Genomic DNA, 26,796 nt, shown 5'->3' on the forward strand with positions numbered 1-26,796 from the left:
ATTTAAAAGTGAGAGAATGTCCTCTTGACTTGACAACTTAGTTTCAATGAAAATTTTCCACCTAAACAGGTAGTAAAACACTACTGAAAAAAAATGAGAATGGTCCAGTAGTTGGTACAGAATATTCCTTCAGCTCAAGACACCCAATATTGTCAAACTATTACTGTTATGAGAAGAAGCACACAAATTAGAAGTTACCTGTTAGCAAAGGCCTAAAGTACAAAAGGAAGAAAATTATGCTGAAACCAAACATTTTCTCTGCATTAAATGTTTCACTTTTGACAACTTGGGAAAGCAGCAACCAAATGATTGAATAAACGTAGAATTCAAAACAAAATGTACATACAAAATATAATGCCAACACACAAAAGTTTGCTTTAAAGTGTTACACAACATTATACAATGTTTTAATTTTCCTGAAACATCCCCACAATTTTCATGACTGGAACATTTTCCAGTACTGGGTGTCTAACATTAACAGAAAGCACATATTGAAGGATAAAGTGAAATCAGTGCTAGAATTTGAATAAGTGCAGAAATGCTTCCACTGTATATTTTTCACCACTATCTTTGTCTAAAAGCAGCAAGCAGGTGAAAAACCTATGCTATCCCTTAAACATGCACAGTAGCTCTTTGTAAATCTAACATTTACAGCTAAAAGAAGACATACCAAGACTTACCATCTTGAAGGCCTGGCACAAGTTTGTAAACAATATCTTGCATTGTTCTGTCATGACTGGCAAAAAGAACAAAACAATTAGAATTTGAAAACTTCCTGTTTTTTAATCAATCATCTCTATTCTAAATGTCATCTCACTTAAAGAGAAAGACTCCAATATTAAATAGATTATGCAGACAGGAATATAGACTTTTAAACATCACAGTAGAGAATATTCAGATTTATAAATGGTAATTGAACATCAGAAAGATGTAATATGAGAAAATGATTTTAGTGGACTGGAAGGAGCAAGATGAGAAAGGAAGCCTGATAAGGCCCCAACCGTCAAGGCAGAAGGTAATAAAGTAGCCCATGTGATGTGGAGAATGACACACTAGAATGTTAACAGGCTGTGTGAATTTTCTGAAGTCCACCCTTAACAGAACACAGAAGAACATGAATGATCCGTCTAGAGCAGAATGTGGAATTGCACCCAACTGCATCAAGGTACACATGTTGGTAATGCACATTTTACTATACCTCGATAGAATTTTGACCTAAGGCAGGCAATTTTTGGCTCAAGATGAGGAAAAATACACTTTAACACGGCCTTCCTATTCAGCACGGTATCAGCCAAAGGATATTACTGAAGGTTTGCAATGGTACAAACATCTTTATGAATAACTGTACATTTCTCATACATGTGGAACAATACTTAAATCAAATTTTCATTAGTTATAGTGCACTGCACCAGAGAATCTGGTCCCAGCTATTTCTGCTGCTATGCAGCTTGACTATCTAAATTACAGGGTCCCTATTCTGTTACAAAAGTCTTATTTCTCTTACAGCTATTTTAAATAGAGTCTAGAAGATTTTGTTTTCCTCCATACACAGCTGTTTCATGAAGTTACATACCACATTCTTTGCTGGTGATAAACTGGTGCAACTACAACAACTTCAACAGATATTTACCTATTTCCACCAGCAATGAATTTGCCCATATGGGATTAGACCAACATTCCTATATAGATAGACAGACCATTTTGTTATGAGAATGCACAGATACACTAGGAGATGTTAACATCCCCAGGTCCTTCAATCCCACATTTGGGGATGTTTGGCGAAATTATCCATACTATGTTCCTTTTCTAACGAACAGCTAGAGAAAAGCATGCACAGGAAAAGCATATAAATCAAGAAAAAGGAGTTAAGCCCATATATTCAGCTGTTTATAGGCAAAGACAGTAAATTGCTCTTAATCCAACCACTTCCATTCAAATTTAAGAGCAGCAATGAGCAGCTCACAAAGCTGTGTTGTCCAGTGATTCTTAAGCAGAAAGGTAAGGTGGCCTGACACTAGGCATGGAGGGGGAAAAAAGCAAAATTGGTCAAGACCCTAAACCTCTAGCCCTCAACCTCCTTGGAGAAGCTAATCTACTGATTCGCTTTCAACAGAAATTCAAACAAAGAAAAATCAAGAAAGGGCAATTCTATCTAGAAAAGTACCATTTGAAAGGGCCAGAATGTTACCAGACCTCTGAAACGATACTACCAAGTTCTAATATTAAGCAAAAATAGTGCAATAATTTTAAAAATACACCCATCCCAGCTGACAGCTGGCATTACCCTGGAAAAATGTACCATGTTGAGCACTGGCTCTGACTCCAAGGCAGGAGTGTATGCTCGTAACAGAGGTCAGTTCTCAGCAGTACTCCACAACAGCGGAGACCACTCAGACAGAAACAGCAGTAACAGAGTTAGTAGCAGTTTACTAGTTACTTCAACCTTTTAAACAATATTTTAAGAGCATGAGGAGAACAATTAGGTTTAAATGAACTAATGGAACATCCCCATTTTAGCTAAGTCTCTAACATGAGTGTGAGGGGTCTATTTCCAGATTGCAGATGCTTCACCAAGAGCATTTCAATATAAATGAACCACAGTCAAGCAGTCAGTCAAACTACAGTAACCAATACATAGCAGCAAGCAGGTATAAAAACTTAACTGCCTTCTCACTTCTGAATCACGAGAGGTGCTTAGGTTACCTATTTCCCAGCTGGACCGGGGGCTGTGGAGGGGAAGAAGTCAAGCTATGGGTCTGCATAACAAGTGGTTAACAGAATTAAGATTTATATAAAACAATTTCCTTCCTGTACACATTCTCTAGTCGAAAAATCGTATATCTTCAACAGCAGCTTGAACAAAGGAACCACTGTGACCATCTAGTCTGACTTCTATATAACACAGGCCAGACAACTTTCCCAAAATAATTCCTAGAGAATCTCTTAGGATGACATGCAATTTTGATTTAAAAGTTACTAGGGATGAAAAATCCTCCGCGACCCTTAGCAAATTTTTCCAATGGTTACACTCTCTCTCTCTCTCTCTCTCTCTCTCACTGTTAAAAATTTACACCTTATTTCCAGTCCGAATTTGTCTAGATTCAACTTCCAGCCGCTGAATTATGTTAAGCCTTTCTCTGCTAGACTGAAGAGCTCATTATCAAATATTTGTTCCCATATAGGTAGGTACTTACAGACTGTAATCAAGTCACCCCTTAACCTTCTCTTTGTTAAGCTAAATAAATAGAGCTTCTTGAAACTATCACCCTAAGCCAAGTTTTCTAATCCTTTACTCATTCTCATGCCTCCTCTCTGAACGGTCTCCAATTTATCAACAGACACCAGAGCTCTGGGTACAGTAGTCCAGCAGCGGTGGCACCAGTGCCAAATACAGAGGTAAAATAACCTCTCTGGGAAACTCAAGTTTTCCATTTTTATGCATCCCACGACTGCACTAATCCTTTTGGACACTGTCACACAGGAGTTCATGTTCAACTGATTATTCATCAGGATCCCCCAATCTTTTTCTGAGTCACTGATTCCAGAATAGAATCCCCCATCCTGTAAGCATGGCCTACATTCTTAGTTCCTAGATGTACACAGTTACATTTGCCATTGTTTGTTACATTGTTACATTGTTTGCTTGCACCCAGCTCATCAAGTGATCCAGATCGCTCTGAATCAGTGATTTATCTTCTTCGTTATTTACTACTTCCCAAATTTGTGTCATCAACTAGAAAATGGGGGGAAGGAAGGCAGGGGGTTGACTACACTTTTCAAAATCCACTGCTTTCAGCATCTGTGCCAGGGACTGTGGGATACATATTCAAAGTAGTGCAACTAACAATTTCATCAAATACTTTGCTTGGAGGCAGGGCAGAAGTGCACCTTAAAAGAATAGCTGGTGTGGATGCACTGCCCCGATCCAACTTACAGCGCTGCATTTTCAGCAGTGAAATCTGCAGTAGTACAGTTCTTTAGTGTGGACCAAGCCAGGTGAGCCAATAGCAGCAGTTGATTATCATGGTGACCGATGCCTTAGAAATATTTAAGTTGAGAGGAAACTGTAGGAGAAAAAGTAAGGGAAAGCACAACCTGCAAAAATATATTATACAGTAGAGACACAGAAAGAGAGGACAATACAAGCAGGATACCACAAACATGCTAGGGCATGTTGTGAATGGACATTGAGTGGCTGTGGGCTTAGAAAGAGGGCAGGTACAAATCCTTCAGCATTGGCTCCAACCAAAAGAGGTCGGTCTAACCTTTCTGCTGCTCTACCTCCTATGTGTAATTAGATTATCCTGCAAATTAACTGTCACTCAGAAGACTAAACAATGACAATGCTGCCACCTTCAGATTTCAGTCTTTGAATAGTACCTCAAATAAAAGATTAAAACCAGAGTGCATCTGCCATAACAAAAAATACATTTGAACTACCAGTCATGTGAATATAATGAAATATTAGATAAACATGTAATTCGCACAATCAGAAATAGATTATATACAACCTATGAGAGCCAGATAAAGTCTAACCAGAAATTACTAAATCCAACTAAACTTCAGTAGAAATTGGTAAAAACTAGACAAATATTTTGCTTGTTCTTAAATTTGACCAAACACATTAAGTTTCAAAGATCACTTCAAAGTTCAATCTCCCACTTTGCTTACACAGAATCATTATTTTAATTTCAAATCAAGCGCCTCGCTTTTAAGTATTTAAGAAAGAATAGCAGGGAAGTAAGAAAATCTGGTAAAGAATCGTGCCATAATCGGAGATATCTACACATGACCTTTAATGATTTTAATTATCTGTGATTTTCATTTCATGCTGCACACTTACCCGATATACTGTAGTGGATGGCTCTGATGTATAACAATTCTACATGTTGGACAGGTGTTATTTTCCTCCAAATACTTCACCAGGCAACTTCTACAGACTGCAGACACATTTATAATTAGGAAGAAAAAACACCTACTAAAACAAGTTCACATTTAATTTCTTTTCAAATGTTCACAAAAACACAAATTGCATAGAAATAGAAACAGAACTCACACACAATTCAGATTTTGTCCCTTATATTTCATATAAATAAGTTCTAATATACCACTGAATAACACACAATCTCTATTATCTTTCATGGGAGTTCTTAAAACAGAACAATGGTAGATGACAATCAACGTATGAAGGACATATTATGTTATTGTCCTGTTCCTGAACAGGTAAAGCTTACTTCAAAACTATTAGAATACATAATACACAACCCAAAATACCATATGCTAGAAAGAAAGTTAGAGCTGTGGTTGTAAACGAAAGGAAACTTAGCCAAGGAAATAAACTTTGGGCAAAGAAAATATTTCCTTCCGAGAAGTTGCTGTTTAGTGAACATGCAGCTCCTAGCTGAAAAAGTGCATTCAGGTGCTATTTCACCTCAGACCAAATACAACGTACGTTATAATTACAAATATTAAAACAATCATAATAGAGCACTGCACAATAGTTTGCTTTTGGACCTGTTTCAAAGTCTATATACATAATTGTATTCGTTTCATTTTACATAAATTTACAAACAAGTTACTCATTTTAACCAAATACTATTAACTGTTTAAAAGAAAATCATACAAAATTATTTACTTGGATAGTAATTGCTTATAGAGACAAGATAGGTGAAAGAGAAGATTTTGATCTACAAAGAGCTCTTCTTCTGGACTGTGTAGCTCAAAACTTGTCTTTCTCCAACAGAAGTTGGTCCTATAAAAGATATTACTTCACCCACCTTGTCTCCCTAAAATCCCAGGACCAACACAAGTACAACACTGCAAACAGTAATTACTTATGTGATAAATGAATTCCAGCTAAAGATTTTTCTTTTTTCTAATGATTTTTGAGTTACTGAAATTTCTGTGCAAATATAAAGTGGGAATTTTGGGTAAGTGAGCATCTTTCTAATAACTCAGGCTGATTCATTATTTTTACCCAACAGTGCTATAAGAGTTCTAAAGACTAAGTTACAGAGGTATACTTTCTGCAGTTAAACAGTGCCATCTACCTCTCACACAAGTTGATGTATGTTTGAAGAATAATTACAAATCAAAAGCCAAAAGTCAGCAAAGGTGTAATGTATGAACGGATTACAGTATTTTCAGTCATTACATTTAAGATAACATTGTTAGCAGCTGCTGTCAATGACTTAACTAGTAGGACAGCATTCTTATCCTGAACCATAAACCAAGTCTAGTAGCACTGCTCACTGAAGCCCAGATCCTGCAGAGGAATCTGCCTCAGTGGGACTCTACACAGGTGAAGGGGTCCAGACTAGCAGATTCTCATGCAGAGCGGAAGCCCAGGAAGGCAACCAGGAAACCCAAATCCTGCTCTCAATGAGTCAATGAAAGCAGAATCAAACCCATCATTTATAGCTTTAAACTCAATTGTAAGTTTTTTTTCTTATTTTAAACTATAATTTAGAATGTTTATTTTAAAAAGCATCCACTAGAAAATAGCAGTCACTATCCGTTGCAATCTCCTACACTACCTTTCTTACATTTTCATTCCTGTCAGCTTTTTTTTTTTTTTTTGGTTGTTTATAACCAAGAAATCTATCTTTCCTCATCTTTTATTATCCCTTTGAATGACGAAGATAAAAATCTATATTTGGAGCATAACTTTTCATGACACATTAAGACAGCTTTCATATACATCCTGCCGTCCAAGTATCAACGTAGAAGATGAAGTATTAAAACAATTTTAACAGAAGCTGCATTTTGTTATTGCCATTGTTAATAAAAAGGCATGAATAGGAGAAGACTGTTAATAGCTACCAAAGCACAGTATCTGTTGGAGTTTGTCCTAACCATGTCATAAGACTGGAAAGTTATAATTACCAAGATACATGTGAAGGAAGAGAGCATGGGAAGAGATGGAGGAAATTTACTTTCCCCATAATTCTCCTCCTCTGGAGGGCACCTTGCAGGGATTCTCACTCTAGTTTTAAGTACCTAGCATGACAGATGGAATCCCTGAAATTCTAAAGGTTTGAGTATCCCCGAAAGCAATAAGTAGCAACCAGACATGTGAGCCACCCCGCCAGTGCCCATATAGTACCTTGGAATCTTCCAGTTTGGTTCTCAGTTAGTAGAAAACAAAATTAAAGCCAGACACAAAAATAGCATTGATTGAGAGAAGTCAGTGCCTTGAAAGCACGTAATATATGTAAATGTTGCAAATAATCCAACATCTAAAACAGACTCCTCCAAGATAATATTTCCCAAAAGGGAAAATAAAAACGACAATTTTCCTTCCTCTAAAGATACTTTACAGCAGTGTGTCCTGCATAGAGTGTCCTGCATACTCAAGGAATATCCCAAAAGACAAGCATAGTACTATCCAACAGCACATGCAATTTGAACAATGCCAATACCAACAGGATTTGTTGTAGTTTTTCAATTATAGTAAGGTAACATACCTCCTGTCACCTGTCCAGCTTAACATAAGACTAAAGGATGGATCCAGAAGTAACAAAACTTTCCAAAAGCACGGACAACACAAATGAACGACATACCTGAAAATATAAAAGCTCGAGGGGCTGGAGATTTGAGCTTTCTTATTTCAGATACAGGTTCTGCATAATTGTCACCCCAAAACAGTATTCTTCTCGAGTCCCAATCCAAGAAATAGTGCTTGGCAAGCATATGTAGCAATGACCATATTTATGCCTTGCCTACATGAACGGAACATGCTTGCCTGCCATGCATATTTCTCAGCTACAGGCAAGCAAAGACTTTCCTGCTTCAGATCGAATGAGCCTTGACATGACTTTCTAGCCTTAGGTCTGGCAGATCGTTTCTATCAGCCATTTAAACATAGTCCTTTTAATGACAGCATTGCTAAAGTTTGGTACTAGGTGGATCAGCAAAAAAAAACACCCTTCAACTCATTCCACCAGGGAGGAATCATTCCAAAACTAGACTGGTAATTCACGAAGCAAAGAGTAGCAGCCACGTACTGGCAACCTCTTCATCAGAGCAGATCCCAGCCTTGGATCATAACATTTCAGGATTATGGGGCACAGTACAGCCCAGGCCACCTGTACAACCAAGTTCTTGCATTGGGGTGGGAGAAGTAAAAACTGGTACAGGATAGGGTGGCAAGACTGGATGGTGTTTAATCCTAGTACCTCTCTCTGATGGCCCTTATCAACATAATCAGAATAGATAGAAAGCAGAGAAAAACCACTAGAAAGAGACACTGCACCACCCCAAAGCTGGAGGGGATGAAGAGCTAGAGTGGTAATTGAAGAAGAAGTTGACCAGGTGGTTTAAAGGCAAGTAATAAGGTTACTGTAAGGGTAGGGTATGACAACCAGTTTGGGGAGAAGGGACTAGCACTCATGGCTGCTACTGCCTATAGTGTACTCTAGAATTTCAGAGCTCTGCCCATCTCACTCCAGGGTGAGTTCTGAACAGACACAATAACCAGAAAATAAGGTTTGTTTTTTTTCCAAATCAACTTAGTTACAATTCAAAGTCCTTCTAGCATTTGTCTTCATATTTAAACGTCCAAATTTTCTAACAAGTATTTAGTATGGTAATTTTTTTAACTACCAATATTGCGTATGTGAAAAATCAGTCTGATTATTGCTGTTGAGATAACGACTACTTTTTTAAATCAGTGCAAGATACTTTTTAAAACCACTTCCATTTATTATATATGGTGTCAGCTCTGTGCAACACATCTAGGGCTCATGGTTTTCCTTCTCTTGTTCTCTTCATGAGAATATAATTTTTGCTTACAACGTGAAGTATATAGCAAAATTTGCATTGTTTTGGCAGAGCCACAATAGATTTTTAAACGTCAACTGAAAACTGAAGTATCTAGTATGTGAAGTAAAAAAACATTAATTTTCTTTAACACGCTATAGCATCATAGTCATACTCACAGGTATGTAGGCATTCTGTTACAGTGGTGGCATCAATAAGGTATCCATTGCAGAGACGACAGGTTATATGGGCATTAATATCCCAGAGTTTAATCTTTCTAGTCAGCATCTTTGGTGTCTATAGAAGAAACACACAATTGTTAGCATGTCAGGTGTACTGATTATGTAGCAAGTCTTGGAGTAACCTAATTACAATAATTTGTATTAGGGATATCAATATGCAACTTCAGGCTCCCAGGCATTTTATGTATGGAATAAGGGTATTATATAATTTTAAAGGATTTACCGGATAAAAATGGGCAGTGAAACAAACAATGTAAGACCTACAGTATTTTGAGGTTTGAATAATGTAAATGAGAAGGATTGGTAATTACTACATTAATATAGCTCAGATTCCGTAAGCAGCTAGAAGGAGTTTGATATTCTGATCTTAACAGTTTTTCTTCTAAGTTATGCCAGCATGTGGCATAACAGAGCTCCTTTACTGATGAAAAAGACTAAATTTTAGGGCCAAATCCTGCTTGTTTTACTCATATAAGTAATCCCATTCAAGCCAATAATTAAAGTATATGAAAGTGAGAAGAGTGGACCCTGAAGAAAGTTCATCAGAGCACAATATCAAAAGGAGTAGGTCTGGCTGGGTAAAATTTATCAAGTTGTACTTTGTATTTATAGCCTATTTTTCCTATAGTTAAAACTTCACTTCGAAATTGAAGAAAAGTTGTATTTGAATAAAGTGGCTGTAAAGTAAACAGAAATGGTTTTCCTAAAAGCTAAAACTAGGTTCTCAGGAAGAAAAAAAGATGACTTCAAACATAAAATTAGCTCTATACCGACAAAGTTATCTCCTATGAAACTAAGAAATCTGAACTGCATGTGTCTTTCCTTCCAAGGTGAAGGAGATTACAAATACCATAATGAAAGAAAAGGAAGACAGGGATTCTAAAACAGAATAGCTCTTTTCAAACCATTTTTCACAGCATTTCTGATATCGCTGGCAGAGCAAAGAGAAATCTGCAAAAGCCTTTTTAGGGGATGGTACATGCCTCTGATTGTAAACTGGGTAGTGGTGTATTTTAACTAAGAAATAGGTATGTACTTTTTCCTCTTCTGGAATCGCAAGAAAGTCTGCTTGAAATTTTAAGAACTTTGTACTTCACCCTTAAAACCATTTTAGGATGACAGATATTTATCATAGCTAGAAATTAGACTACAGCACGCAATGCTATATAGCTTCCATATCCCTTTACTTCCATAAGCATACAGTAAACAAGCAACATATATGGATTTAGATTTAAATGCTGGCCCCTAGAATATTTTAACACACTAATCTTTTCCAAAATGTCAATACATGAGCACTTAGTGTATAATTTATCTCCTCTGTTGCTGTTAGCTGATCCTCCTGGAAAAATGTGACTTCGTTGCTGACCCGATTGATGCAGGTAGTTTGTTAGCCCCGGCCAAATATTAAGGAGCAAGGATTGGCTCTGTAGAAAGGACCCATGGTGTGAACTGAGCAGCCCACAAACCAGAATATGGGAAGCAACCAAGTCTGAGGAAAACGCTAAATTCTGCTAAATTAAACCAAATTCTGTGCATCATTTTAGTTCCTTTTATTTAAACAGCAGACCCAGAAAGGGCCAAGCTATGACCTGCTAAAATCTGTGTAATTTTAAGCACGGTAAAGAAGCCACCGCTTACACATTCTTGCTGTAAAGGAACATATATTGGTAGAATAAAATGATAGAACTAACATTAAAGCAGGAAGAAAAACTGGTTTTACAATGAGTTACATTCAGCTCCCACACTGCAGGTGTCACCAAACTGCTTTTCAGTAAAATGATTGACAGTGTTTGGTTCAGAACTACAAATTTTAGTTTATTTTTGAATACATTTCATAATCTGAATGAAGTTCTTCAGAGCACGCAAGCTTTCCTATTTGGATACAGCAAGAAGATAGTGTTCAACCTTTACCTTGCACTCTTTGCTTTTTTATTCTTTCCCTCTGTTTAATTCAAGTATGTAATTAAACATGATGGGCCAGCGGAAACCAAGCTTTTGAACCAATAGGAGGAGTAATGGGACTGAAAAAAGTACAGTAAGCCACTAAAATTTAAGCCACTAAAATGCATTTCACCTCTAGCACTGTAAAAACATAGCATGTGACATGAGAAAAAACTTGAAGTACTTCAAATTCTTAAGGCTGAGAAGACAAGTAAATGTAAAAAGAAGTGTTGTATGGTTCTAAGGTTTCATAATTAAATGAAGTAGTGAGTAGCTGCTAAGGACACACTAAAAGTGCATTTAACTTGTGCTGTATAACAGATAGGTCAGAACCTAATTCTGTAGCATAAATTAATCCTTTTTCAATATTCATTTTCTAGCTTAGTTTCCAAGCAACTGAAAGATTTAGCAGTTCATAGATAGTAGGAGTCTCGTTAAAAAGATTGTTGCATAGAAGACAGCTATGTTTACAGAACCCAAAGAGGAGAGACTATTTGTGACTTATTCTTAAAATGATGTACGGTAGTTGGTATAAGTAGTAGCTACTGTTAAACCACTAGATAATGGTGATCACAACAGAATTAGGTTCCACATCTTTGTGGGGGGAAGGGAAAGAATCATACTGTCATGGTGACAGCCAAACTTTAGAAAAGGGCATTTTAAAAATGATTAAGCTAGCCAAATAAAACTAGTGTAAGTAAACTTACACTTAGCCATACAATAATCAAAGGCACACATATCACTAAACAAAGTAAAAAAGTATGGTGAAATGGCAAGTTTCAAGAAGTTGATCACGCCAAATAGGAGAGTCACTCAGAAAATGGAAATTCAACACTAGAAGCTCATAGAAAGTATAAATTAGAATAGATAACATGTTAGTTAGGAAGGCTAAGAAGATATTTGAAGGGCAAATAGCCAAAGCCATAAAAACAAATATGACTAAGTATTTTAGTAGGAATCCAGCCAAAGAACTGATGAGTCCACAGAAACAGCAAGGAGTAAACAGAGTAATTAATAAGGATAAAAATACTGGTGAACATTTACTTCTCTAGAGAATGATGGGGGAATTCTTCACATTGTAAAGATGAGCTACTATCAAACACTGAAGGATCAACACAAGTGGTGCCAGAACAATCTGAGCAGTTAGTTAGCAAAAGGCTACCAGGACCAAGTATTATACATCTACCAGGTCTGAAAGAGCTAAAGAATGAAGCAGCTGAGATACTAACAAAAATACGCAACCTCATTAAAATCAGCTATTATACCAGAAAACCAGAGGTACCAAATGTTGTACACCTATATCTAGAAAAATGCCATAGGGGCAAACCTGGGAATGAATTAATAGTTTAACTAACTGGTAGGGGAAGTCTTAATTAATAAGCCCCTGAATGAACAGGAAAGCAGAACAAACCAGCATGGTTTCTGTAAAGGAAAACTACACATCTCCAATCTATTAAAATTCCTTGAGCATATTAACAAACTACAAAACAACACTGGTTGACAAACTTTCTTAGAACTTTCAAGGAGTCTGGATAACTCACAAAAGAGATTTAAAGCAATCAAGTACTGTGAAATTAAAAATTGGCTAGAGAATAAAAAGAGTAGACATGGTTGTTCAGTTTTCAACATACTGTAGCTGTTAACAGTGGTGTTCCTCAAAGTTCTGTATTACAACCAGTGCCAGATATATTTGTAAATATTTGGAAAAGGGGTGAGCAGCAAGATGTCAAATTATGAAGTTCCCAATTACTTAGTGAAACCTAAGACTGGGGTAGTACAGAGGGAAGGTAGATAAATGGGGACATAATGGTAAATTCAACGTTAATAAATGCATATTAATGCACATTGGAAGGAATAATTCCAACCACTCATATTACTGGGTTCAGTATCACCTGTAAGCACTTAAGCCCAGATTTTACTCCACTCAGCATCACAAGGCTTGAGTCACTTAGGAGGTGTCTGCACCACAATCACGAGGCACGATTGCAGTTTAGGCAGGCATATCCACACTAACCTTAATCTAGCTACTGCTACTAAAAATAGCAGTGAAAATGCAGCAACACAGACCCCAGCACAGATGAGCAACGTGAGTCCTTACCCAGTTTTCTGGGCAGGGTTCTACAGCCCACGTTAAAGCCTGAGATTACAATACTCTTAGGCACTTAGGCCCTATTTTTTATAACTATTTAGGCATTGCTCAGCTCAGCATCACAGTGCCTGACTTAGGAGCCTAAGGATATGTCTATACTACAAACTGCAGTTGACGCAAGCCAAAACAGCATACAGCCGCAAAACTTCGCATATTGCTTAAGCATGTGGATACTTGGCTGCTTGTAGCAGCACTGCACACAGACACGCATTCCTGACGAGCATGTAAATGCAGGTAGGGAATTATGATGTGATTGGACTAACAGAGACTTGGTGGGATAACTTGCATGACTGGAGTACTGTCATGGATATAAACTGTTCAGGAAGGACAGGAAGGCCAAAAAAGGTGGGGGAGTTGCACTGTATGTAAGGGAGCAGTATGACTGCTCAGAGCTCCGATATGAAACTGCAGAAAAACCTGAGAGTCTCTGGATTAAGTTTAGAAGCGTGAGCAACAAGGGTGATGTCGTGGTGGGAGTCTGCTATAGACCACCGGACCAGGGGGATGAGGTGGACGAGGCTTTCTTCCGGCAACTCACAGAAGTTACTAGATCGCAGGCCCTGGTTCTCATGGGAGACTTCAATCATCCTGATATCCGCTGGGAGAGCAATACAGCGGTGCACAGACAATCCAGGAAGTTTTTGGAAACTGTAGGGGACAACTTCCTGGTGCAAGTGTTGGAGGAACCAACTGGGGCGGAGCTCTTCTTGACCTGCTGCTCACAAACCAGGAAGAATTAGAAGGGGAAGCAAAAGTGGATGGGAACCTGGGAGGCAGTGACCATGAGATGGTCAAGTTCAGGATCCTGACACAAGGAAGAAAGGAAAGCAGCAGAATACGGACCCTGGACTTCAGAAAAGCAGACTTCGACTCCCTCAGGGAACTGATGGGCAAGATCCCCTGGGAGAATAACATGAGGGGGAAAGGAGTCCAGGAGAGCTAGCTGTATTTCAAGGAATCCCTGTTGAGGTTACAGGAACAAACCATCCCGATGTGTAGAAAGAATAGTAAATATGGCAGGCGACCAGCTTGGCTTAACAGTGAAATGCTTGCTGATCTTAAACACAAAAAAGAGGCTTACAAGAAGTGGAAGATTGGACAAATGACCAGGGAGGAGTATATAAATATTGTTCGGGCATGTAGGAATGAAATCAGGAAGGCTAAATCACACCTGGAGTTGCAGCTAGCGAGGGATGTTAAGAGTAACAAGAAGGGTTTCTTCAGGTATGTTGGCAATAAGGAGAAAGCCAAGGAAAGTGTGGGCCCCTTACTGAATGAGGGAGGCTACCTAGTGACAGAGGATGTGGAAAAAGCTAATGTACTCAATGCTTTTTTTGCCTCTGTCTTCACGAACAAGGTCAGCTCCCAGACTACTGCACTGGGCAGCACAGCATGGAGAGGAGATGACCAGCCCTCTGTGAAGGAAGAAGTGGTTCAGGACCATTTAGAAAAACTGGACGTGCACAAGTCCATGGGGCCAGATGTGTTGCATCCGAGAGTGCTAAAGGAATTGGCGGCTGTGATTGCAGAGCCATTGGCCATTATCTTTGAAAACTCATGGCGATCGGGGGAAGTCCCGGAAGACTGGAAAAAGGCTAATGTAGTGCCAATCTTTAAAAAAGCGAAGGAGGAGGATCCTGGGAACTACAGGCCAGTCAGCCTCAACTCAGTCCCCGGAAAAATCATGGAGCATGTCCTCAAGGAATCAATTCTGAAGCACTTAGACGAGACGAAAGTGATCAGGAACAGTCAGCATGGATTCACCAAGTGCAAGTCATGCCTGGCTAATCTAATTGCCTTCTATGATGAGATAACTGGTTCTGTGGATGAAGGGAAAGTAAGTGGACGTGTTATTCCTCGACTTTAGCAAAGCTTTTCACACGGTCCCCCACAGTATTCTTGTCAATAAGTTAAAGAAGTATGGGCTGGATGGATGCACCACAAGGTGGGTAGAAAGTTGGCTAGATTGTCGGGCTCAACGGGTAGTGACCCATGGCTCCATGTCTAGTTGGCAGCTGGTATCTAGCGGAGTGCCCCAAGGGTCGGTCCTGGGGCCGGTTTTGTTCAATATCTTCATTAATGATCTGGAGGATGGTGTGGATTGCACCCTCAGCAAGTTTGTGGATGACACTAAACTGGGAGGAGTGGTAGATACGCTGGAGGGTAGGGACAGGATACAGAGGGACCTAGACAAATTAGAGGATTGGACCAAAAGAAATCTGATGAGGTTCAACAAGGACAAGTGCAGAGTCCTGCACTTAGGACGGAAGAATCCAATGCACTGCTACAGACTAGAGACCGAATGGCTAGGCAGCAGTTCTGCAGAGAAGGACCTAGGGGTTACAGTGGACAAGAAGCTGGATATGAGTCAACAGTGTGCCCTTGTTGCCAAGAAGGCCAATGGCATTTTGGGATGTATACGTAGGGACATTGCCAGCAGATTGAGGGACGTGATCGTTCCCCTCTATTCGACATTGGTGAGGCCTCACCTGGAGTACTGTGTCCAGTTTTGGGCCCCACACTACAAGAAGGATGTGGAAAAATTGGACAATGTCCAGCGGAGGGCAACAAAAATGATTAGGGGACTGGAACACATGACTTATGAGGAGAGGCTGAGGGAACTGGGATGTTTAGTCTACGGAAGAGAAGAATGAGGGGGGATTTGATAGCTGCTTTTAACTACCTAAAAGGTGGATCCAAAAGAGAATGGATCTAGACTATTCTCAGTGATAGCAGATGACAGGACAAGGAGTTATGGTCTCAAGTTGCAGTGGGGGAGACTTAGGTTGGATATTAGGAAAAACTTTTTCACTAGGAGGGTGGTGAAACACTGGAACGCGTTACCTAGGGAGGTGGTGGAATCCCCTTCCTTAGAAGTTTTTAAGGTCAGGATTAACAAAGCCCTGGCTGGGATGATTTAGTTGGGATTGGTCCTGCTCTGGGCAGGGGGTTGGACTAGATGGCCTCCAGAGGTCCCTTCCAACTCTGTTATTCTATGATTCTATGATCTGCCACTCTCACTGTGCCACCTGTCACTGTCCAGCACAATACCTTTTGGGAAATTTTTGCAACATATTGTGGGATAGAAATGGCTTGCCCAGGGATCTCTTGGAGCTAGGGGTCGAATTCCCAGCATGCAACTTTCTCCATCCCACAATGGCATCCATATCCCGTAATTTTGACACCACTTTTTTAAAATCCAACAAATCCACGAGTCACTTTTTGGTGCTTGCTATCTGTGACATGCATGGAGTTTGCAGAGCTCTGCACTCTTCTCATGAACACTGCATATACCCAATAAACGATTCTCCTGTATTTGCAGACCTGCAAGTAGTACTGCAGCAATGAGGGACAGGAGGATCTCTCCTAGGACAGCTTGCTGAGAGACACAGAGAAAGAAAATTCAGGATTGCTGGTGGCATTCAAAAAGCAGTTGCAGACTGTGCAGCACTGCTTCTGGGCCTGAGAAACAAGCACCGACTGTACCACAGGTATGGGACAACAAGCAGCAGCGGCTGCAGCACTTTAGGATGCAAAAGGCCACATTCCAGGATCTGTGTGCAGAGCTTGCCTCAGCCCTCCAGCACATGGACACCAGAATGAGAGCTGCATTGACAGTGGACAAGCAGGTAGCAATCTCACTCTGGAAACTTGCAACATGGGACTGCTACCGGTCAGCGGGAAATCATTTTGAAGTTGGAAAATTCAGTGGAGTGTTTTTTGTGCCTGGAGCTTGGGACGCTGTTTCAATTGTGTAGTGCTTGTTGTACATTCATATAGATGACAGGGTTTTTCCTGAAGCTATGAATTCTTTGGTGTGTATTTATAAGTACTGTATGCTTTGACTGACTTGGCATTCTGCAATCTTTGTTGTGAACTAATATAGATAATAAAATTACCCCAAAATAGAACTTTACTGAAGGAGGAGGTAGGGTAGTGTAGAAAACCAATGTGCCAAAAACATAAACCAACCTTGTCCCCACCCCACACACACACACAATGTTAAACAAATTTCTAACATAAAACAAAGAGATAAAAATTTAAAATTAGAAGAACAAATAATTTTGTCTATTTGAATGCACAAATGTAGTCTGTTATGGCTACAGATATATTGAGCTGTGTCAGCCACAGATTAGTGTATGTGAAAGCGTGGTTTTCCTTACTGTCCCCTGACGTGGAGTGATAGGAGTAAGGATACCGTCTGTGATGACACATGATATCTGGGGGGAGAGGGAGTAGCGACCAAGGAGTTCTCCAAGGACTGCAAAGGGTAGAGTCCAGCATTTTTGGACTTGTAGGTCAACCAGGGTCTGCAGCATTTGGGTATGCAGCCTGAGAAAACCCATTATGTCCAGGTGCTTTTCCCTCTTTTTGTCCTGCTAGGACTCCTGGGTCTTTTCCTATCCTCTCTGCCTTTCTCCATGCTGTCAGTCATATTGGCCCTTCAAGCCCTTTGTTCAGTCTGATGCAGCACTGGCTTGAAAGATCTCACAGCACATGTCCTCCTTAGTCCTCTTCTTTTCATCAGGGTCAGCCGTTCTGTGAGTGTGGAAGGGACATCCCTCAAGTCCACCATGCCAGAAGCTGCTGATAAAAACAGACAGACTAAATCCAGTGGTGCCAGTCACATGGAAAGGGAAAGAATTTTCCAAACTCCCTTCCCTTATTCCCATAAATACTTTTTAATAAGAAATTCTTATTGACACTTCAGCTTCAGAATGCATCGGCACAGCATCAATCTCCTGCCCCAGCCACAGTGAGCATGGCCCACGAAGAGCAAGAGTGGGAAAATATTTTCTCTTGCATGAAGCTATAACATTTCAGTCCTTATTCCATGGGTAGGAATATAGGACAATGGCATTGAGTATTGGCACTATTTTCCACAGGTGGTGGTTATTTCAGCTGATATCTCACTCCTGAGCATCACAAAGGTACAGCTGCTACTGGCATCCCGAAGCTGCCATGGCCTGTAATGCTTCTTGCCTGTTTAGTCTCAAAACAGATCCTGGCTCATGGCATGGCTGGAGCCCCCCACATATCTCCCCCTCACTGTTCAAGTCAGGGGTCTGTGTCTTGGACTCCTCTGAGGTATCCACAGTCATTTATGCAGTGCTGGTGGGGTCTCCACCAAATATGGTATCCAATTCCTTGTAGAGGCGGCAGGTCTGCAGCGCAACACCAGACCTATACTTGCACTCTCAGGCCTGGGGTATCCCTGGAAAAGTTCATTCACTTTCACCCAGTACTGCTGCTGTACCCACTTGCCTGCATCATCTATGCAATCTCTGCTCATAGGTGTCCACATTTCTACAGCTGTATTTGCACTGCCTCTTCTCCCCACAAGCCCAGGAGAGCCAAAACTTCATGTTTACTCCAGGCAGGGGTGCATCTGGTGCATGCAGCCCACATGAGTTGGGCAATTGCACACAATTGCTAAGTGTGCTCACCAAGTTGGCCAACTGGAATATTTTTAAAATGCCTCTTCAGGGGCTTTTAAAGGGGGGTGGCTTCCAGTCTCTATGCTCCTGTGCAATGGAGTTTAAAATTGTGACCAGAGTGTTCATACCAGTTAGTAAATATTAACCCTTTTAGTCCTCTTTTCCTTTTTATAGATTATATTCATTTGCATATTAACTATTCTTCATGATATTACCAAAGAGCGTGTTTGAATTTTAAGGCCAAGGTTTTGCTGTTTAATCTGGGAGGAACCTGTATTCAGGAATTTCATGTGACCAAATATTGGGCTGTACTTTATGATGGCTGGCATCGCCAAGTCTGTGGGAAAAATAGATGTGTAGGGAAAGACCCCCCCCCCCCCCCCCCCGCAAACTACAGAAATATAATACCATAGAACCTCAGAGTTACGAACACCAGAGTTACAAACTGACCAGTCAACCACACACCTCATTTAGAACCAGAAGTATGCAATCAAGCAACAGGAGACCAACAAACAAAAAAAAGGCAAATACAGTACAGTACTTTGTTTAATGTAAACTACTAAAAAAATAAAGGGAAAGATTTGACAAGATTAAAAAAAAGATTTCACAAGGTAAGGAAACTCTTTGTGCTTATTTCATTTAAATTACGATGGTCAAAAGCATTTTTCTTCTCCACAATAAAGTTTCAAAGCTGAATTAAGTCAATGTTCAGTTGTAAACTTTTGAAAGAACACCGATAACGTTTTGTTCAGAGTTACAAACAACCTCCATTCCCAAAGTGTTCGTAACTCTGAGGTGCTACTGTAAAAACAACACTGAGTGATTGATAAGGGGTGCCTAAGATTTAGTTATGCTCTTTGATTAAGTAGGATCTTGTTATTGCAGATATTTTCTGTTATGGATAAAATAAGGATCAAATGAAAGATGTTTAGGTTAACTCAGTAAGAATTAATGGTTGTCACAGCTGTCAGTAATTATGTACTGTCATATAATATTTTGTATTATGTACTGTAATTATGTCAGTACTGGATTATAAATTCCCTTTATTTTATCAAATCATGTAACCCAAAGATAAAGGAAATTCCAGAAGTAATCAGGTAAAAAGAAAACATCAAAATAGAATACAGTGGAAATTAATTGTGGGAAAGCATTTTTCCCCTCCAAAAAAGGGGTTTCTGTGTCTCAGACCCTATTTTAAAAAAAAAAAAAAAAAAAAAAAAGAGAGAGAGAGAGGGGGGTTTGGAAATTAGGTGGGGAGTGCAAAACTGTCAGCATCCCACCAGTTACAGAGGCGAGAGACACAGAGGCCAGCTCCTTCCCTCACATCCCACAATAATGTATCTATTATTTCTGTATAATGTTGTACTAATCTTGGATTGATAATCTTTGACTAAATAATACTGTGATCAATGCGGGGGTGGGGTGGGTGGGAAGGGGGGAGAAAAGTAGCTCCCTTTTATGGACACCCAGCTAGCCAACAGCTATAAAATCCCTCTTCATAGCTGTTCTGTAATTGCTCTACCTGTAAAGGGTTAAAAAGTCTCACTGCTACACATAGGTAAAAGGAAATGAATGGGCACCTGGCCAAAAGAGCCAATGGGAAGACCAGAACTTTTTAAAATTGAAGGAAGACTCCCCTTTTGTCTGTCTGTTGTCGTACTCCCGGGGAGAGGCAGACAGGGCAACAGCTATGCTGTAAGAAGCTTGGGCCAGGTATGAAAAAATCATCAGTATCATACCTAGAAACTACTCATTTAAAAGCCCAGATATGTAACTAGATCAGGAAATGTCTAGGAAGACGCGATTAGGTTTATCCCTTTTATTTCATTATGGCTTGTGGATTCCTCTGTGCTAACCCCAAGTGCTTTTGTTTTGCTTGCAACCTTTAAACTGGACCTCAAGAAAGCTATGCTTGGTGCTTAATCCTTGTAGTTGCTCTTTTAAAATCTAGCCGTAGCCTGAGTTCCCAGATGTATTTTCTTTCTTTCTTTTTTTTTTATTAATAAGATTTACCTTTTTTAAGAACAGAATTGGATGTGTGTGTCTTAAGAGATTTATGCACATGTTGTTTAATTAGCCGGTGGCAACAGCCTTAGCCTTCCCTCCCCCCCTCCCCCTTTTCTCAGCTCTTCCCTGGATGCGGGGGTGAGAGGGCTTGAGAGTACCCCACAGGAAGGAATTCCCAAGTGCACCTTCCTGGGCTCTCAAAGGGGCTCTGCACTTGGGTGCTGGCAACATCTACCAATCCAAGGTCAGAGAAAAGCTGTAACCTTGGGAGTTTAATACAAGCCTGGAGTGGCCAGTATTATTTTTTAGAATCCTTGCGGGCCCCCACCTTCTGCACTCAAAGTGCCAGGGTGGGGAATTAGCCTTGACTATTACCATTTAAACCTGTTGTTTAACAATCAAATTATTAAAATCAAACACGCAACAGTGTACAGGAACTCCTCACTTAACATTGCAGTTATATTCCTGAAAAATGCGACTTTAAGCAAAACGATGTTAAGCGAATCCAATTTCCCCATAAGTCTTAATGTAAATGAGGGGGTTAGGTTACAGGGAAATTTTTTTCACCAGACAAAAGACTATATTTTATACACACACACAAGTTTTAAACAAATAAATTTAATACTGGTACACGATGATGATTGTGAAGCTTGGCTGAGGTGGAGGAGTCAGGGGGTGGGATATTTCCAGGGAATACCTTACTGCTAAATGATGAACTAGCAATTGGCTGAGCCCTTAAGGGTTAACTCTCCCACTCTACAAGGCAGCAAGAAAGGAGGGAGAGCAAACAGAGACAGAAAGATACACCCTGTGTGTGTTTGAGAGATAGAGATGCGCATTTCCCCTTTAAGTATGAAGAGTGGGGTCAGAAGTACACTGCCTTGCTAATTAGATCAGCAAGCTGAGACCAGACCGCACCTCCCTCCCTCCATGTGTGTCCCCTGCTCTATGGAAGATGGTGTAAGCGGGCTGCAGGAGCAGGGGGACACCCTGAAATTAGCCCCCCTTTTCTTCCCCTCCCTCACACAGTAAGCAGTAAGTCTCAGGGAGCAGCTCCAAGACAGAGGGCAGGAGCAGTACATGGCAGTGGGAAGAGGGACAGCTGAACAGACGGTAATTGATAGCCTGCTGAGCAGCTGCTGCACAGGGAATTTAGGGGAGCAGGGAGCTGCTGGTCCACCCTGGTTCCAACCATCCACCAGCTAGCTGCAACAGGCTGCTCTTCCTGCAAGCTGTGGACAAAGCAGGTGGCTGCCAAATGATGTTAGAAGGGAGCACTGCACAACTTTAAACGAGCATGTTCCCTAATTGATCAGCAACCTAACATTAACCGGGACAACTTTAAGTGAGGAGTTCCTGTACACTGTTACAGAGAATGGGGCACTGTGGGATAGCCTGGAGGGCTGTTGGGGTTGCCAGAGGTCATGCAGTGTCTACACTCACACTACATGGACCTCAGTATGCCGACCGCGCCTCTGTGCCCTTCAGGGAGGTGGTTTTACTGTGTCTTTGTGAAAAGGCACTTACATGGGCCAGAGACAAATTGAGTGTTAGACCATACATGTAGAGAGACACATCGACCTAACTTTGTAGTGTAGACCAAGCTTTATGTCCCATTAAGTTTCAGTGAGAATTAAATTCCTAAATGCTTAAGTCACTTTTGAAGAGAAGACTTAAGCCTTGTAATGTTGAGCTGAACAATGCCTAAATACTTTAAAAATCTGGTCTTTAAGACCTGGCCCTTACTGTGGATGGCTCCACATTGGCAGTCAAATAAAGGAATGAAGTGTTAGTATACAGAAAGTATACCGTATCATTGATTTAACATCTCAAATGCTGTTTTCAATTATCATCACACTGTCTCAAAAACTATACAGCAGACAGAGGGGTTCTGAGCCAGTTAAAGAGTGACTTCTACAAGATTTGCACTAGAAAGGCCCGACACGGTTTCATTTAGAGGGGAAATGAATAAGGAAGACATGAAGAGCTACAGCAATTACTGATATACAAAAAGTAATTTGAATCTTATTCATCCTCCCTCATAGAATCATAGAATATCAGGGTTGGAAGGGACCTCAGGAGGTCATCTAGTCCAACCCCCTGCCCAAAGCAGGACCAATCCCCAACTAAATCATCCCAGCCAGGGCTTTGTCAAGCCTGACCTTAAAAACTTCTAAGGAAGGAGATTCCACCACCTCCCTAGGTAACGCATTCCAGTGTTTCACCACCCTCCTAGTGAAAAAGTTTTTCCTAATAGCCAACCTAAACCTCCCCCACTGCAACTTGAGACCATTACTCCTTGTTCTGTCATCAGCTACCACTGAGAACAGTCTAGATCCATCCTCTTTGGAATCCCCTTTCAGGTAGTTGAAAGCAGCTATCAAATCCCCCCTCATTCTTCTCTTCCACAGTCTAAACAATCCCAGTTCCCTCAGCCTCTCCTCATAAGTCGTATGTTCCAGTCCCCTAATCATTTTTGTTGCCCTCCGCTGGACTCTTTCCAATTTTTCCACATCCTTCTTGTAGTGTGGGGCCCAAAACTGGACACAGTACTCCAGATGAGGCCTCATCAATGTCGAACTGAGGGGAACAATCACGTCTCTAAATCTGCTGGGAATGCCCCTACGTATACATCCCAAAATGCCATTGGCCTTCTTGGCAACAAGGGCACACTGTTGACTCATATCCAGCTTCTCGTCCACTGTAACCCCTAGGTCCTTTTCCGCAGAACTGCTGCTGAGCCATTTGGTCCCTAGTCTGTAGCGGTGCATGGGATTCTTCCATCCTAAGTGCAGGACTCTGCACTTGTCCTTGTTGAACCTCATCAGATTTCTTTTGGCCCAATCCTCTAATTTGTCTAGGGCCCTCTGTATCCTATTCCTACCCTCCAGCATATCTACCTCTCCTCCCAGTTTAGTGTCATCTGCAATCTTGCCAAGGGTGCAATCCACGCCATCCTCCAGATCATTTATGAAGATATTGAACAAAACCGACCCAAGGACCAACCCTTGGGGCACTCCACTTGATACCAGCTGCCAACTAGACATGGAACCATTGATCACTACCCCTTGAGCCCGACAATCTAGCCAACTTTCTATCCACCTTATAGTCCATTCATCCAGCCCATACTACTTTAACTTGCTGGCAAAAATACTGTGGGAGACCGTGTCAAAAGATTTGCTAAAGTCAAGGAACAACACATCCACCGCTTTCCCATCATCCACAGAGCCAGTTATCTCATCATAGAAGGCAATTAGACTAGTCAGGCATGACTTGCCCTTGGTGAATCCATGCTGACTGTTCCTGATCACTTTCCTCTCCTCTAAGTGCTTCAGAATGCAAGAGAAGGTTCAATAATATAAAAACAACAAATATAGGATTAATTAATTAATATACGAAGGTTCATATAATATAAAGACAACAAATTTTTAAAAGAACAAAAGGAATTATCTTGTAGCAATCAGTTACCCAAGTTGATTATGTATTAGGAATAGTATTGAGGGCAGGTGCAAGGAATTATTGATACCAACATAACCATGTGGAATTTTTTCTTGAGAACTATGAAATAGTTGAGTAGAACCCTCTCCCTTGATACTGAGGTGGCACTTACTGTACAGCTCCTCACTCAAGGAGAGTCTCCACCTCCTGCTGGAGGATCTCCTTGGGAGAGTGGTCCCTGAAGATGGGCCTGGAGCAGGTTTTGGAGGAGGTAGAGAATGGCTACAGTTCTGAGTTTCTAAGTGGATGATATTTGGTACCCACGTGTCCTTTGTTACAGCATTACAGTTGTGGGCAAAGTAAGGCAGGTGGATGCCAAAAGGGGAGTTTGGAAACAGGTGGCGTTGGCGTCACTGTCAGGTTGCATCTCTCAAGAGTCCTGTCAAAAGGGATCTTTAGAAGTGAATGAGGCTGGGTGACCGTCATTGAGGTGGATGTAACTGCATACCTTGACCTGCACCCTTCGATGCTTGCGTGGTGAATCGTATGGCTGCTGGTGATAGAAAGGCTGGGGAAGAGGCCTTGGCTTATGTATGCCTGTTTGTGTTACCTTCCTCTTCAGGGACAGGATATAAATGCCCAGAGACCAGAGGGCTGTCCTGGAGTCATTTAATGAGTGCAAAGACTGTTTTCTCATTAAAGATATTGGTTTCATCAAAGGGCAAGTCCCCAATGGTGTTGCTCACAGTTCAACAGGCTCCATGATAAGTCCCCAGTTTATAAACTGTCTCTTGGAGGAACCCCTTCACCTCTGCAAGTATCCATAGTGGCATCCAAGCAGTGTTTTCAAAACAGCGTAGGATTTGTTAGTCAACTGGAACACAGCACTGGAAATCCTTAGGTTAGCACAGAGAAATAAAGGTTAATGCATAGTCAAGCCAGATCAATTCACCAGCCAAGCAGTAGTGAACTCCATTTTCAGGCTCTGTCTCTCTGATTTTCTTATTCAGTCCCAGTAGACAGCAGCCTGCTTCTTCCAGAAATTCACCCCCACCTGAAACCTTAGTCTTTTGCTCTCAAGCTGGTGACTCTGCTCAGCTTCTGGGTCATTGTTTCTAGGGTTTTCCATTGTCTCCTCAGATTTTCCACTGATATGGGTCTGCCTGCCAGTCTTTTTAATGACCCAGTCAGTCTGCTCAGATAGACCTGGGGTTTTTATAACATACGGCTTCCACAAACCCAATCTTCCTACCTCCACAGCATCTTAGTTGTGGGCGATCAGCAAGCAGCAACAATTTTCAAAGGAGGGAGGCTAAGGAGCTGGTAGAGGATTGCTCAGCCAATGCAAGCAATCCAATCTAGCTTTGGCACTGAAAAAGGAGTGCTGAATAATACGTATACATTCAACATCATACAGCCATCTCACAATTTCTGAGTATTGTAACATTCTAAGACAAGTTATTATAGTGCTCACAAGTATCACCTGGAGCCTTGCCTGGACTGAAGTTTAAATGCAGTTATATATATTCTGTTTTTAATAAATAAAAAGTATCCAAACAGAGACTAAGCACCCTGCCAATTATTTAAAATTATGAATACAAAGCACAATAAAAATAATTCACACCTACCTAGCAGCAGCAAATCAAATACTAAGGCATCATATTAGCCTATTTAGGCAATATTTGAACTGAATTTTCTTACCATTTGGACTTCTCTCCAACTGCAGTGAATACCTAGGAGAATCTAAGTTCCTTCGCCAAATCAAAGTATAAATTAACAACTCTCTATGATCAATTAATGTAGCGTGGCCACACTAGGTACACTGTTGTGTTAGAAGACTGGCAGCATATGATTCAAATGGAAGTCAAACACTAGCTTTGGCAAGAACTTGAAGTAGAATGAGGATGTAAATTCAGGCTTTCAGGGTCTGGAGCTGAACTGCAAGCAAACTAGACTGCATCTGAGATATTTTAATTGTCATTGTAGGGATCTGTATGGGAGAAACTTACCCTGCGTCTCTACCCCCCATTTAAGGTGTTTTAGCAATAGTCCAAAACAGCAGAGACTCCCAGACAGACCAAACAATATGTAACATTTTGCCAAATATTTTTATGATCTAGTGACTACTGAGGGTTGGACTTGAAAACTTGTATTCTTAACCTAGCAAAGGCACAAGTGCCCAAGGTCATGAGAGTTAACATATGTTAGTATTGTAATCTAGGTTCATGGACTATAAAAATAAGACACTCTGGACTTTACAGTAACTCTTTCTAACTCTGATAATCATAAAACCTTTGTAAACTCTAGGACAGACCTGAAATTAATCTGAGTCCAAGTTGTTCAAAGAGGGAACAGGACGCCTGAAACATAGGTCAGCCCTTGGCAAAACTGAGCTCTGGTGAGCCAGCCTTTCAATTGGGAGGTTCTTGAAGACCTTGACAATGGAACTTAATAGCAAGTGATGCCAGACTCTTAGTTAACAGATGGAGAGTCACTGCTAACCCAAACAGAAGCAGTTTATACTGGGAATGGTCATTGTTCAGTCTGAAATAAAGGTAATACTTGTGGCCACGGTGGAGAAATGTGAAACCTCCCGAAGTTTGAGAGTTCTGAACTAATCCTGACAAAAAAAGGGAAAGATTATAGCTGTTACTTTGAAAAAGTTGCTGAGCTCTCACTGCACTGAAATTGGTTGACTCTGTTTTCTTTTTGTGCATAAGGGGGAAAAAAACACTATTCTTGTGAAGTTCTCCAAAACCTGGTTCTATTGCTTCGAATTGTAGAAAGAACACTTTTCCTGTTTGAGAGTCATCCTTGAAAT

The 26,796-nt window shown here is 40.7% G+C and overlaps 1 protein-coding gene across 16 annotated transcripts in view; it reads right to left on the reverse strand.

Annotated features, from left to right (window-relative positions):
* The window catches only part of PCGF3 (polycomb group ring finger 3), a 108,589-nt gene that overhangs the window by 18,502 nt on the left and 63,291 nt on the right, over positions 1-26,796 (reverse strand). For 7 of the 16 annotated variants that reach the window (XM_073345787.1, XM_073345786.1, XM_073345781.1 and 4 more), the window contains 4 exons: positions 24,484-24,871; positions 8,940-9,057; positions 4,844-4,940; positions 681-736 (listed from right to left, as the gene is read on the reverse strand). In XM_073345787.1, the coding sequence (XP_073201888.1) occupies positions 681-736; positions 4,844-4,940; positions 8,940-9,057; positions 24,484-24,690 (478 nt within the window). In that variant the 5' untranslated portion in view covers positions 24,691-24,871. Of the gene's footprint in view, positions 1-670; positions 737-4,843; positions 4,941-8,939; positions 9,058-17,255; positions 17,680-24,483; positions 24,872-26,796 lie in introns of those variants that run through there. The other 9 variants (XM_073345792.1, XM_073345797.1, XM_073345794.1 and 6 more) reach the window with 5 other exon arrangements.

The sequence above is a fragment of the Lepidochelys kempii genome, chromosome 5 (assembly GCF_965140265.1).
Source record: "Lepidochelys kempii isolate rLepKem1 chromosome 5, rLepKem1.hap2, whole genome shotgun sequence".
NCBI classification, from domain to species: Eukaryota; Metazoa; Chordata; order Testudines; family Cheloniidae; genus Lepidochelys; species Lepidochelys kempii.